Here is a 14,916-nt window from a genome sequence, read left to right as displayed (position 1 = left end):
ATAAACAGGTTATAATTAAGAATACCAAGAACAGATCCAAAGTAAATTCATCTTAAAAGTTATCACTTGCAGTGTACAAGTCAGCAGTCCCTTTATAAATATTATTGGTATAAAATGAGGTCGTTTTTATTGGTAGGGCATATCTCTTCCTAGACATCCCACTGCTAAAGTAGTAGACAAGCAGTGTGTACAGATTAAACATTTTAACAGTAAATCACTTGCCTGTTTGCTTACCAACAATATAACTTACACTTGTTTAAAAAATGACCAGCGTTCACCTCTGTTGCAATTTACTATACATTTTATTGTAAAACTCTTGGTCAATGCAGGTTTGCACAAATGTCTTTCATTGAAGTGTAAACATTTGTCATTCATAATGTAGTCTAAAAGTGCTTAATTTCCCTAGCATCACACATCTGACTTCATCTCTCAGCTTCTGCAATTCTACAATCATCTTCCTTGATTTTCATCTTTTTCCTGAAAACACAAAACACAAAACTTTACATTACCTACCTACTTGTATAGAAGATTGAGCAACTGGACAGCACAGTTTAATCTCAAACTGTATTTAGAAAGTATTCAGACAGCAGCAACAACTGCTTCTGCAATAACAGGTTATTCTATACCTGTTGTATTAGTGAAAATGTCATTATTGGTTTACTTTCAAGGCTTGACAGCAAGAAATACTGGATGACTAAAAGTAACTTGATGTAATTAAAATATCTATAAATGAACAGTAACCTACAGTTAGCTATAATAGCAGAAGATTAGATTTGCAAATTCAAATGAAAAAGGATTGAAAATAGCATAACCACTTTGTAAGATTGAGTGCGATATTTTCAATGCAATTCGCTGATTAACAAAAACAGGAACATATGCCAAGTGCTGAGCACAATTAGCCAACAAGCTGATTCAGGAAACACATCATCTTTCACGGTAATGCGGTTTCCAAATCGTTACAATGTGGTAAACTGAATATTTAATAGCAATGGAAATATTTATAAAACAAAAAGGAAAAATAAATATTTTATACTAACAATGCCCTGACTTCTGAAAGTTACATTTTGCACACCCCTTTCAATACATTTAGTGAAATGCAGAAAACAGATAAACACTTGTAAGCCATAATGTGGAAAACTTTAGTGGTAATGGCCAAGTTTTAGAATTCTGCCAATTAAGTTGACCATAAGAACAACTGTCAGTCAACTGACATGATTCATATCACTTTGAATTAAGATAAAGATTTATCTGTAGTTTAAGAGACAATGTATTGCCTTAACAACTAAACTGCTGCTTTAAAAAAAAAAATATTGGTACTTTTTTTTTTTTTTTTTTTAAGTGGTTCTAAAATATCAAAAAAACTGACGATAACACTATGTAACAATTTTTGTTCCTGGGTAGTAAGTGTTATTTCCTAATTGCTTATGCCTCAAAAGTATAGAAAATGGCTATTATTCCCCACAAACTTTGCTTTTGTGACCAGGACAGTGATATTTCAAAATATCACTATTTCCAATGGGAAAACGGGCAAATGTGTGTCTTCATTCACATAAAGTAAATACAGTATAATCGTAAATCTCGAAAAACTACTCACTTCTAAATCTTTTGTAGTCATTTTTGTATTTCTTTAGTATAAATACATGTTAATTTGGATTCATATGTTGTTTTTTTCTGACTATGTGAACGAAAAGACACACATTTTCCCATTGGAAATAGTGATATTTTGAAATATCACTGTCCTGGTCACAAAAGCGAAGTTTGTGGGGAATAATAGCCATTTTCTATACTTTTGAGGCATAAGCAATTGGGAAATAACACTTACTACCCAGAAAAAAAAAAAGACAAAAATTGTTACACAGTGTAATTTGTGCAGGTGAGATCCTTTTTGAAATCCAGCTTAACCACAAAACTTAAAACCCAAACTGAATCTTTTACTCACTGTTGTTGGCTGTATCAACATCCCTAATAAGAACCAGAAAGACTTACTGTACCTGCACATGGTTTACCAGTACTGCAGTTAAAAGGTAAAACTGACATTCAATTATTGTATTGAATCATACAAAAATAAAAAAAAGACAATGGTATTGTAAAGGAGAATTTACTTTGATGTGGCTTAAAAGGAGGAGACCATCTTTGAAAAAGTAATTCGATGTCGAAGCATCCTTATCTCTTGACTCATTTATGTCTTTTAAAGTTGATTTCTGGAAGCTCACAACCGCAGAATTTGGAGATGCGCTGTTACAAATTAGTGGAAAGCGACAGGAAGCCCTGTGGTCTCGCCATGATGCCACGGTATGAGATGAGAATGCGGTGCAGTAGAGCGCGTTGTGAGGAAGCTGCCATTGTTGTATCAAGCGAGACAAAAGTGCTTAAAAACGGCAACACAGACAATAGCAGCTCATAAAAAGCATTTTGCCCTGAAAAGGATGTGAATTTATTTCTTTAGGACAAATGTATGCTGTGATATATTACTGTTCTGCAAAATATCCTATATGCTAATTATAAATTAGAGGTGCTGTTATATTTACTACTGTACCACGTCAAGTATAGACAGTCTTTCAGTTAAGAGCTGGTACTTTGAGTTACTTCCATCAAAACTAACACTTGCCAGGGCAAAGCTGGCTTATAAAGAGAGATAATATTAAAGTAATTACATTGGCATACATTAAGAAGTACAAAATAGGCCAAAGAGACAAATACTGTTATGATAAAAGTACAGTATATTTAGTACTGCTAAAACAATTTTTTTTTTTTTTTCTAGTATAACTAATTATAATCAGGACATACCTGGCAGTTTGAGCCACTTTGGGAATTTGCCTGGATCAGCGTTAACTGGTTTTGGCCCTTGGCTGTTTGAGTAGGACTGGGGCTTGTCTGCTGCTGTACTCTGGTGATTGGCCCGCGTGTCCTTCTCTGCAGGGGTCGGAAAAGTTGCTTCTGAAGCCACTGAACTGGATGATGGGGTTGGAGACCTGGGCATGCAGCTGAAGGGGATACAGAGCGAAAAAAAAAGAGAACAATTAGGCAAAGGCCTATTTCTGGTGTCTGCCCCTGGCCCCTTCCCTCCTGTCCCAAAATGGAGACTAATAAATAAAATCTGCTTACATAACCGAGTGCACTCAAATACAAAGGGGCCATTAAATGAGTTTGGGCCGGTGTCTAAAAATAAAAGCAATAGCCTATGATGACGTCAATGCTGAAAAGAGCCTTTCCCAGACACCCAGCTCTATTTTCATGATCTTAAAGTCACTAAAATGAAAATAATTATATGTTGTGTATTTATTTTTTTTTATGTTTATGAAGCGTGGAACAGTGTAAGAAAAAATTGGGATGTGCCCTGAATGGAGGCCATGGAGTCTCACTGGCTCTGTGCGGTGATAGTAGCAAGCTAACTAAAATGTGGTGATGAACAGCCACACACCTCAAAGCTGCTCGCTCAGAAGAAGACCAGATTTCACAGATGCAACAAGGAATATGCAGCTAGATAGGTGTTGGGAAATGATTTATCAATGAAGGTGAACAAATAGCAAAGAGCTCATTGAATGAGGCTCAACACAACGACTGTTCAGTTAAATTGCCAAATTTATTAGAAAAATCAACCCATCTAAAAGGACCGGTCTGAGACCAGAGCTATCCTACAACCCTTGGGAAATATAGAGATCTCTAGTGATCAACTCCAAACAATTTTGTAAAGGGGAAGAACTAACTACGTACTGTTGTTGGGGGGGGGGGGGGGGGGGGGGGGGGGGGGATTAAAAACAAAAACCATAAAGAAACAAGCATGGTATTAATCAAATCCCCTCCAGGAAGTACAAAAAAGGGATTTGGGGGGGAAACCCCTGCCAAGCAATTAAGACTGATGAGAGAGTCAAAGCTGCAGGGTTTAAAATCAAACAGACAAAAGCCGCTGTCACGCCTCCTGGTGCTGCTTCAGTCGCCGTGCTTGCTCTCCTGCAGCACTGACCCAAATGCACACAGAGGCACCTGATCTGCCCCCTGCTAGGGACACTTCCTTTAAAAACACCCCAGTGGAGGACACTGGCTGCAGCCTCCAAGTGTCTTAACAGTGAGAGCAACCTCCTCAACTTGGAAACTGTTTTCTTTTTGACCCCGTTGTTGGTCAAAGTTTTGTGTGACATTTAATTCCTTAAACTATGTCCTGTAAGAAACTGAAGTTGGAAGAAGCAAGAGAGTTTATCAGACTCATGATGCAAATATGTTGTACACGTTGGTAGAAATTACATTTGAGGGCTATGCTGTCAAACAGATTTTGGCTAGTGCTCCAATGGCAACATTGACCTAAACATTGATCTTCTTCAGAACTTCTTACTGAGTGTGTGAAGTTTTGGATACATTATTACTATGTTTATTTAGCAAGGCGACTTACAGGAGACTAGGGTGTGTGAATTATGCATCAGCTGCACAGTCACTAACAACGACGTCTCTCCCGAAAGACTGAGCAAAAGGAAGTTAAGTGACTTGCTCAGGGTCATTCAGTGAGTGAGCTGGGATTTGAACTGGGGACCTCCTGGTTACAAGCCCTTTTCTTTAACCACTGGACCACACAGCCTCCTATATTACCAATGGCCTGGCCTGACCACTGCAAAAAAAAAAAAAACCCATGCTAGCTACCTGCGGTGCTCCCAGCCCATGCCTGGCTGAACTCAGCCTGGTGAGGGACACCTACCCTGCAATGGCACCATCTGCTTGTGAGGAAGAGACAGTGGAGTTCAAGAACTGCTTCTGTAAATAGCAATCTGTAGAATGGAACAGGGTCAGAAAACGGTTAAGTAGAGAACTCGGCTAAACAGCTGTTTTATTTTCACTTGAGCAGGGGTGAAATTCTGACTGGGACTTATTTTTACTTACTGAGTACCGAGACTTATTTGATCTGCTTTTCATCCAACGCAGATGCATTCCATCTACTCACACAGTCCACTAGCTCAACCTTTCTCAAGTGCGCTTTCATACAGCACAGTTTGTGCTGCTTGCATTCTATTTCCTCATACTGTTTCTGTTAGCTGCTATTGGCCACCATTAACGTCAGTATAATCATTGCATGTTGATTGGCCGAGCTTGCATTCTGACCAGGATTTCACTTTGGCACACATCTCCGCCCAACGACAGAAGATCTTAGCAGTGCAATGTGAAAACAGCAGTTGATTATTATGAAGTAATGATTATTTTCTTTAGTGCGGCAAAGAACTACTCTAAACAAACATTGCTGCACATGAATTTGAAGGCAAAAAGCGTGAAAAATTACACAGCTGATAAATATTAGAAATTATTATCATAACACGTTTCGTCTTGCACCAAATTACCACATTGCCAGAATTTGCATGAAAGTTTCTAAAATGGCGAGTGATGTGTGGGACAGTAGGGATTAACATAAAAAAAAACAGGATGAAGAAGTGCCGCTACAGATTTTGGTAAGCGAGTCAGCATCAGTCATAAGTAAACCACAGTAATGATATTACTTTATGAAAATGTGTTTTGCCACTTTGTTTATTGTGCAGAAACCATAATATCAGGGATACATGTTATTATTATTATTATTATTATTATTATTATTATTATTATTATTATTATTATTATTTCTTCTTCTTTTATTGTATTTAAGTCTACTTTTATACTGTTTCTGCCTGGAAAATCGTTTTATGGAATAGATCACAGCAATTAATATAGGCAGAAACACAACAGAGAAACACACAGAATATATCATTGTAGGATAAGTAATAAGTAGAAAATACATAAAAGAAACCAGGATATATGTTCTAATCTTTTGGCCATAGCTGTACATTTTAAAACATGGAAAAAAACAAAAAAAACATCATTACAGTATTTAGGTTTATGTACGTCTGTTTGAAAGAGTTTGATTTACAAACCTGTCTTGAAATCAGAGCCGAAGTAAACCAGAGCTGCTGGAAATAGGTTAGCCTAAAGAAACAAACAGGCGTTAATAGATCACAGATGGCAACCACTATCACTTTTACAAACTCTACTAGAAGTTATATGGATTACAAACACCTTTTAGAAAGTATCTGGATTTTCCTATTAAAAACCGTTCAGTATTTGTCAAAGGCCAACAGACCCTGCTATTTTCTGCAGCGTAGTTTCAGAACTGTGCACACAAACGTGGAGGGTCTCAAATCTTGCAATAAGACATGGATATAAAAATGAACAGTTTTATCATATTGCACTAAAAATGCAAGGTCTATAGGAGGCCAAGGCACTGATAAGTTTACCTGGAGTGTGCCATGCAAAGACAGACAAGCTAACAGGATCAGTACATAAGTGTGCGCAGAAACAAGAACACTGCACAAAGTGTCATGTTCTAGTAAAAAAAAAAAAAAAAAAAAAAAAGGTCATCTTAATTACTTCTGATTGTACTGTAAAAGGAAGCTGTGATAATTAAAATAGACAGTTGTTATGACATAAATGAATAAGACTCCCAAGTTTTCCAAATCCCTATCTTTGTACATGCGAGGAACGTAGCAGTCTGCTAACGCAGTGCTCCCACATCAAAGACCATATGTTACATTACCATTAAGATTAAAAAGTGCTTCTGACTTTGGTTTCACTTGGCAACATGTCTTGTGGGCTTGATGGTTTCTCTAAGGGATTACAGCTCGTTATACTGGAGTAATATCATACTGATCAGCATTTGGCACCTAAGACAGCAAGCCCATTTAAAGAGATGGATTGCTGGTCTGGCCTGGGCTCATTCTGCAATCTGCAGGCGCTACTTTTCCCAACTTGGTATTCCTTAAATCAAATGTAGTCTGGGTTTACAACAAAGAGAAAAGATGTGCTTTAAAGCAGATAATCCATGTTGACTATGGTATTAAACCACTAAGCTTCTGTTTCCCACTTCTATCCCTCCGTCTTGTGACATTAATTAATGGTTAAGCCACCCTAAAATGCTTCTTATGGAACTTGTGCTTTTAATATGCTTGGAAGGACGAATCAGAGCAGATGTCTAAATATTGGGTTTATTTTGTATTTCATAAAGCTACACTCCAAGGAGAAAAGTAAAAGGATGCATCAACTGCAGCATTTTCGGGACATAAACTTGCAACTTTCGTCATTTTTTCATTGTAAAAACACATCAATATAAAAACATCCACAATATCCCATTTGAGGGGAACCCAGCAAAACACCTCATTTATATGCATTGCATGATGTACTGTCATAGCCTTAGGTACCAGCAAGAACAAGATATTCTGATAACATTCTAGAGTCTCCTGTCCATGGCATTTTTTAATGACCCAAGCAGCTTCTATATTTAGATCTGCCATGTTTTCCATTAACCGATTAGACCAGAGTATCTCAAAACGTAAGGTTTGACATTTTTGTGACACCAGTATGACCCTGATGTACCCTTCAAATGCCAAAGACTTGGTTCCAAAACATCATCTTTACACACAAAGCAACTTCAGAGAATTGTGAACTAATATAGAACTCCCTTTAAAAGCACAGTACTACAAAACCAACCTAGGTATCTCCCAGTAAGAAACAAAACATGTTCTCAATTCACCCAAATACTTTAAAGAAATGACCCAGTATCATCTTACTTGTTCATCCATAACTTTGTAAGATATGTAGTGCTAAAACAAAGTACTATTGGATCATCGAGAAATCTGTACAACAAGGCATTGATAAAAACTGCACTTTCTTGAAGCACTAAAAATAAACTTTCGCAGTGACCTTGAATACTATATGTTATTAACTTGCAAATTTACAGTTAGCTTCAGGTGCACTGCCAGCCATCCACAAACCACCTAAAAAGGTATTATTTTGGGGCTATGGTGGCATTATTATTATTATTATTATTATTAATAATAATGTTCTTTTTAATTGGCACTTTAGCCCAGAAACAAGTGTACATAACAAGCCTGGGTATGGTAACATCTAGATAATTGGTATTTAGAAACTTTACAAATATATATATATATGAGAGAGATGATGATAGATATGTTGCATTACAACAAATACGCAGACTTGAAAATCAACTTAGTCAACAAACAAATCCAGCAGGAGATGGTATGTAACACATATACACTGCAAAGTGGGTGGGAAAACCCAACCAAAAGAACCCGTATTCCCTCTGAAAACAGCAAGCGAGATGTTCTGCTGCTGCTGCTTCTCCATCTCAGGTCTTTTGGGCAAAAAATAAATTGTGCCGTGTTATGCGAGTCAAGCGAAAGGATTTAATAAAAGTTCAAAAACATTCTCTCTTTCTTGAGTGTGTGTATGTTTAGCGAAGAGGGTTACCTGATAACACTCTCCAAGCTGGTAACTAGAACCTCTTGGCAGGGCTTTGTGCCCTTTAACAGTACAGAGATCAGAAGGGGGGATGAAGGAATATATGAGAAAAGGCAAACCTAGAGATTATTGAGACCATGCTTTATTATGAATTTGCAGAAAAGATACAAATCAAATATTTTATTTAACCCTAAACTGATCGTGGTTTGTATGTAGGTAAGGTTTTAAGGTAATTTTATACATGTTATATATTTTATACTTTATATTTCTTGTGAATGTCGGTCGAACATTTAAAGCAGCACATGTAAAATAAGTTGCCAAACTTTCTGCATACTCGTTGCAGAGTACTTCTGATAGCAGACCATGCTGCCTAGGCAGAAAGTCAGACAAACAAGTGGATCTGAGCGCTGAGCACATTTCTACACAAGGTCTTTGATCTCAGAGCAGTGGCAGCAGTTCCGCTAACAGTGTGCGAAGCAGACTGGTCCCCCACCACGCTCCGGAGAACGCTTTGTCCACCCATTGCAATAGACCTGGGGACTGTTCAAACGCAATAAAATCTTAAATATTCCACTCACTGTCACCATCAGAAAACAACAGCTCTAAGCTCAAAGCATCTAGAAAAATTAGGGATTAATATAACAAATATTCCATTTCAAGACCAAGAAACGCAATTAGTGCGCCACATTAAACAGATATGAATAGTCTCTACAGTGAGTAATCACTTGCCCTAACTGTCAGATGTAGATGATACCTGTAAAGCACTAATAAAACTGGTCTAGTTCATACCATTAACATTGTGAAACCTTATAGCCTAGACTCCAATACCAGCCAGGCCATTGTTTACTGTAAGTGACTATTGGGAGCAATGGAATTAGATCAGCTGACAAACAATACTGCTTCTTTTAAGCTAGCTTTAGCAGCAATTCAGATTTCTGGGAGGGCTCCAAACATTTTTGTTTTTTTGTTTACTCTCTGAGCTGCTGCCATGTAACGACATTTCTCCGTGGATACTTCCTGGCCTCCAATGCGTTCGCCGGACTGTGAACTCTAGCAAGGGAGGGAGTGCAATGGTTTTGCACCTTGATTCGCCAACCAGAAACCACTGACCTCTGCCGCTTTGCACTAGCTCTGATATCAGAAATGTAGTGAGCCAGCGGCGTGCCTGAGAATCCCGATGAAAAGCTTGGTAGGTATCTGCTCTTAACTACGTTTGCAATACCTTTTAATATCATTTATAACATCCTGGGGACTTCAGTAGTCTAACCACCACTGTGGCCTCAATAGAGCTCTCAAAAACTTGTCTTATTTCTACAGTACTCTAGGTCTGTAGTTTTACGTGGTATTTCTTACATACACTAGGGGCAGTGTATCAGAGGACAGGGTAATGGTTCATCGTCATAAAAGCCTTTAACTGAGTCATACAGACAGCAAGTTGTCCGTTGTCCGTTGTCCGTCCCCCCCCCCCCCCCCCGATTAAAAATCACTTGTTATACTGTCAGCAACTCTGAATTGTATTTCACCAGTCAATAAATGTTAACTGCACTTCTTGATTCTTTAGCGTGACTGTGTGCTATGCTCTACCTTTGAATTTTAAGCATGCCTAATTATTAACGTAATCTACCTATCTAATGTAACAAATACTCCCTCTGCAATAATGCCTGTGTAATGTTGGAATGTATTTTCTATTGTTTTGGCCAGGTTACAGTGTTTGCACAGTTCAGATTATGTGATTATAATGTTACTGTTTTATACTGCGTAGTTAATGCTACTGTAGCTTTAACTGGAAGACCGTACGCACTGTGAGGTGGCTGCTGAACTGTTTTGAGTTAGGTTGTGTCATGGAACTAGGGAGACAGATCATTACCACGGGCTACTTTGAGCTCCTTATTTTAATGTTGTAATCAAAAATCAATAAACGTGCCAAGGAAATAAATAATATTAAAACCTTGTTTGGACATTGCTTATATGCTTCATGAACCCAGTCGGCTACTCTCAATAGAACAAATAAACTTTACCAGCCTAGACCTGGAATTTTGTCCGAGTCAACGCCCCCCTCCCACTTTTGCCTTAACGACAACTTGACTCGGCAGAATCCGGTAATTTTAACTTATTATGCAGTTTAAAACAATGCTTTCACATATAGCCACTGAAACACAGCCTGTGCAAACCCATAAAGATGACTTATTTTGCAGCATTCCTCGAGCTCTTCAATAAGCTCTTTTGGAATTAATTTGCACATTATCCACAGTATGGACTAAATTCAGCATATAAACAAGTGCATGGATTTGAAAAAAAGGATCTGGTGAAAACAAGTCGGGCCTTTGATTCATTTTTTAAACGTCTGGTTAAGAAAAAAAAAATCTCTTTCCTTTTCTATATGTAAAACAGCAGAAACGTTACATTAAGGTCAAAGCAGATATTTTGATGGTGCATAATCTTATTCTCAGGAACTTTGCCACCCCCTTTTACATAGTGTGCATTCCAGCACAATGCACACAGACAGAATGCTTAAGGTTTTGGATCTGTGAAAAGTGAATTGTTTTTAACATAAGTATATTTCAGCATACTGTATATAACATATTTTAGGCTATACAGAGAACAAATGCAAATTTGCCAAAATTGCAACTGCATAATGTTTCCCCAAGAAAGAGAATGATCAGCTATGACAGTTTAGTAACAATATAACTTTAAAAGGATAGGTCTCTATGATTTGGGATACTTGCATTTTGGGTCACATTTCACTTTATAGTTGCCAACCATTATGAAAAGTTTTTTTTTTTTTCTCTATTAATACAATATTTTACACTGTTCTTTATCTGGAACCAAGCTGATGTTTTTTTTGTTTTTTTTTTTTTTTTTTCCTTTCAAAGGATAACCTTGAGGTAGACCTCATAAATCGCAATTATAGCATGACCACACTACATTATAACCAGCTTGACACTATAAAGGAACACACTACAATGATGGAGCACTGTATTTTCTATAGTTAAGATATACACTGGTAGAGTTAAATCATTTGATTGAATCTGTTTTTGGCAAATCATGCTTAATCTCTTGTTTAAAAAAAAATAAAAAAGGAGGTCCATGCATGCAAAGGAGAAAAACATGAGAATGCACAACATGGTAAACATGTCTGCAAAATAACACCTGAAACACAGGTAATGATTTCCACCCCATTTAGACAAAACCAGAACGGCTTGCCAAGTATATTTATCCATTTCGTGCCAAGCTTAAATTTACACACTTAAAATAAAAACAGTAAACACAATCTACAGATGAAGCTTTCTTTAGAAAAAAAGAAACCTTGCATAAGGTTGCATGTTTAAGAATCCATGAATAAAAAAAGAGTATTCATTAAAAAAAATGAATACTCTTGATGATATCATCCGAACACATCCCTGGATCTCGCTACCAAATTTTTTGTATCTTATAGCAGAGCTTCCCAAAAGTTTCTACAATATCCCAACAAGACACTGAAAAAAATGGGTTAAGCTAAATGTGAATGGGCTTGCTTTTTCAGTTGTACAATGGGCCATATTTTCAAAGTGTTTCCCCCAGTTTTTTTTTTATTTTTTATTAAGAGCACGTCCACTGTGGAAAGTTTGAAAACAAAAACAAAAGGGGACCACGTGAGCAGCAATGTTCCTCTTTAAAGAAAGTTGCAAATAACGAATTAGATTTGGTTGCACGTTTTGTTTTTTGAATTCACCCCCACCAAGATGCTGGACAATTATCTAAGAGAAGAGTTAAATCTTTCTCAAAGAGATAATCAAGAGCACAGCATCTCAGCCTTAACAGATCTGTTTAGTTCAAAGTCCTACAGGCCCCCCCCCCCTCACTACCCCCCTTCACCCTCCCCTTCAGTGCCCCGTTGGAACCTCTTCTGTCAATCAATGTCTGGGCAGAGACATCAAAGACTCTGGGGGTAAAAGATGGCCCAGAGGGGTCAGGGAAAATTCATGGCAGAACCTCCGACTCCGACAGGAAAGGAAACTTAAAGAAGAACCGTCACCCCTGTACAGTGAAAATTAACAGCAGGGCTCATGCACTTCAAAAGATTCACACAACCCACCACCCCTCTCCCCTCCCCTCTTTCTGTAATACACAAACAGACAGCCCCAGCGAGACGTTTTCATTCAGGGAGAAAATTATACGCAGTTGGGTCCAGCTTTTATTGTCGGACTGCACACATACTTTTGATTTTTTTTTTTTTTTTCCCCTCTATAGAGGGCATGATGTATTTAAATGGTATAAACAGCATTCCAACCAAACAAACAATCCCATTTGAAGTGCCGAATGGGAGTGGAGGGGGGGGGGGGGTGGCATCAAAGAGCTGCAAGGATGGGAAACATTCTTTCCATTACATGACACAAAGTGATTAAGATTCTGTGAGCCTGTTGTTGGTTTGATGCTAAAAATTTTAATAGGAAAACGCAGGCATCAAAAGAAAAAGGACCAAGCCAGCCACAGCAAATGCTGGGATAAAATAAAGCAAAAACTAAACAAAGCTTTTAGGAAAACTTTTTTTTTTTTTTAAATGTCCAAACATTTGAAGATGTGGCATGCTCGAATAATTAAATTAACAAACATTAACTAGAAAACAACAGTATTTGTATTCATTGTATGAACTTATTGTACTTAAAAATGACAGGGATTTTGTTATGCATCTGAGGTGTCTCTCCCAGTGAAGTTTTGCTTCTTCCCACGACCTTCTTAATTGAGTGAGCAGCAAGTGCATATTGTAGCTATGGCAACTATCAATAATAGAAAAGGCTACAGCTTGGGACGCTGGTGAAATCCATATCCCAGTGTACCAATCACACAGCTGGCAATTATATCGATGTCAAAGGAAAGCATGCTGATATCAATTGTAATACTGGAGGAGCTACTCCATGAAGTACAGCACAATGTAGGACTGAGCTATCCTATATCATTGCATTACCAATGTTAACATGACAAGGCTGTGTAAGGAATACCCCCGTCAACTAAAGAGATCGCTTTTGTCTACTGTGTGTGTGTGTGTGTGTGTACATAGACAGATAGATCTTCCTTTGTGGAGATCAACTGAATAGACCTATTTAAGTAATGTTAGTTAACAACAGTCAACTTTACAATTGTAGATGAAATACTACCTTCTCCATAGTGAGTATATTTTAAACCTCAAGAAAGGTCACATCCATTCTCTCCATGTTAATGGTAGGGTTTTTTCCAAGCTATTAATTTCATAATGAAGAACATCCTATAACTCTTGATGTGGACTTTTTCCACAGAAAGGAAGAGGGATATTACAAAGTACAAAGACACGCATCCCACTGAATTAATGGGTTGAGCGTCCCTTTGTAGCTTGAAGTACTAGATTTACTCAAAGAAAAAAAAAAACTTCATTAAAGTTTCCTTTAAATATCTTGTTGTTCTGCCATTAGAACAGATATAATAGATCTTAACAAATGAAAATGCCCCAAAGCAATGAGGAAATGATTAATGTAGCACTTGTTTTGCAAACATGTAGCGTGGTTAAGTGGAGCCCACTTCAAGCAGTGTAGCTTTAGAAGCACACCGGCTAAGAACAATGCACTTCCTACCCTAAGCCATGTAAATTAAGGGAAGCATTGTTCTTGGGTCTCCCGTTGTGTCATCAGTTAATACTCTGCTTCAAGAGGAAGGACTTCAGCACCACCAATTCCCTCTTAATTTTTGCCGTTCTGGGTTTAACTAAAACATCACATATGACTCAGTACTTCTTATTCATTCAGCACCTCAAGTAAAACCTTGGTTTGTGTTTCATTAATATGTTCAAGGGATTTCTCGTGAATGATTCACAAGAATCTAGCAACAGTTTACCCAGAACTTTCAAAAGGGTTGTATAAGAGAAGAACTCACAGTGTATGCAATACTGTTAAGAGTGCCTGGGTCTAACAGGATATGGGAAGATGCCACAAGCAACAGATGTTTACAAAAAAAAAAAAAAAAAAAAAAAAAAAAAAAAAAAAAAAAAAAAAAAAAAAAAGTCATGCTTATCTGTTTCCTTCAATCTACCTAGGTCAGGGGTGTCAAACTCCAGTCCTCGACAGATGCAGGGTCTTCTGGTTTTCATTCCAACTTAAGCTCTCAATTAACATAATGGTCTAACTATTTGTTCAATTGGACAGAATTAATATTTTTCAAGGTCTTTTAAAGTTGATGGTTTAAAAAAAAAAAAGCACTTCATTCAAGGTACACCTATGAAACATTGAGAGGCTTGGAGAGAAGTGTTAAATGTGTCTAATTAATCAAACAATTAGACCAATTAAGTAAGAGAGAGCTTGGATGGAAAGCAAGCCAGAAGACATTGCAGCCCTCCAGGAACTCAGTGTGACACCCTGATCTATGGTAATATACCCGCCTTTCCCCTCTAAAGCACTAGACTTTAGGCCTGGGATCAAATCTGGCTTAGGTTGCTAGCAAACTGAAGCTGGTGGTCTCAGCATAGTCCTGGGTGGAAACGCGCCAAAACTAAACTTTCTTTGTCAACCCAAGCTTTAAGGTTAAGGGTTATTTGGCATCCTCAGTGTCCCAACAAAAGGTACAGAAAATCAGATGTGCTTGGGTACGGGTAACGCAAGATGAACTAGGATGCCCAAGCAAGTCTGGGAAATGTACTCAAGCCCA

The 14,916-nt window shown here is 37.7% G+C and overlaps 1 protein-coding gene across 3 annotated transcripts in view; it reads right to left on the bottom strand.

Annotated features, from left to right (window-relative positions):
• Positions 1-93: 93 nt before the first annotated feature.
• The window catches only part of aspscr1 (ASPSCR1 tether for SLC2A4, UBX domain containing), a 50,344-nt gene continuing 35,521 nt past the window's right edge, over positions 94-14,916 (bottom strand). For 2 of the 3 annotated variants that reach the window (XM_041220176.1, XM_041220178.1), the window contains 4 exons: positions 5,886-5,937; positions 4,688-4,757; positions 2,788-2,984; positions 96-477 (listed from right to left, as the gene is read on the bottom strand). In XM_041220176.1, the coding sequence (XP_041076110.1) occupies positions 467-477; positions 2,788-2,984; positions 4,688-4,757; positions 5,886-5,937 (330 nt within the window). In that variant the 3' untranslated portion in view covers positions 96-466. Of the gene's footprint in view, positions 478-2,787; positions 2,985-4,687; positions 4,758-5,885; positions 5,938-14,916 lie in introns of all 3 variants that reach the window. The other variant, XM_041220177.1, reaches the window with a different exon arrangement.

This window comes from Polyodon spathula, chromosome 20 (assembly GCF_017654505.1).
Source record: "Polyodon spathula isolate WHYD16114869_AA chromosome 20, ASM1765450v1, whole genome shotgun sequence".
Taxonomy (NCBI): Eukaryota; Metazoa; Chordata; class Actinopteri; order Acipenseriformes; family Polyodontidae; genus Polyodon; species Polyodon spathula.
This window is presented reverse-complemented; position numbering and strand designations above follow the sequence as displayed.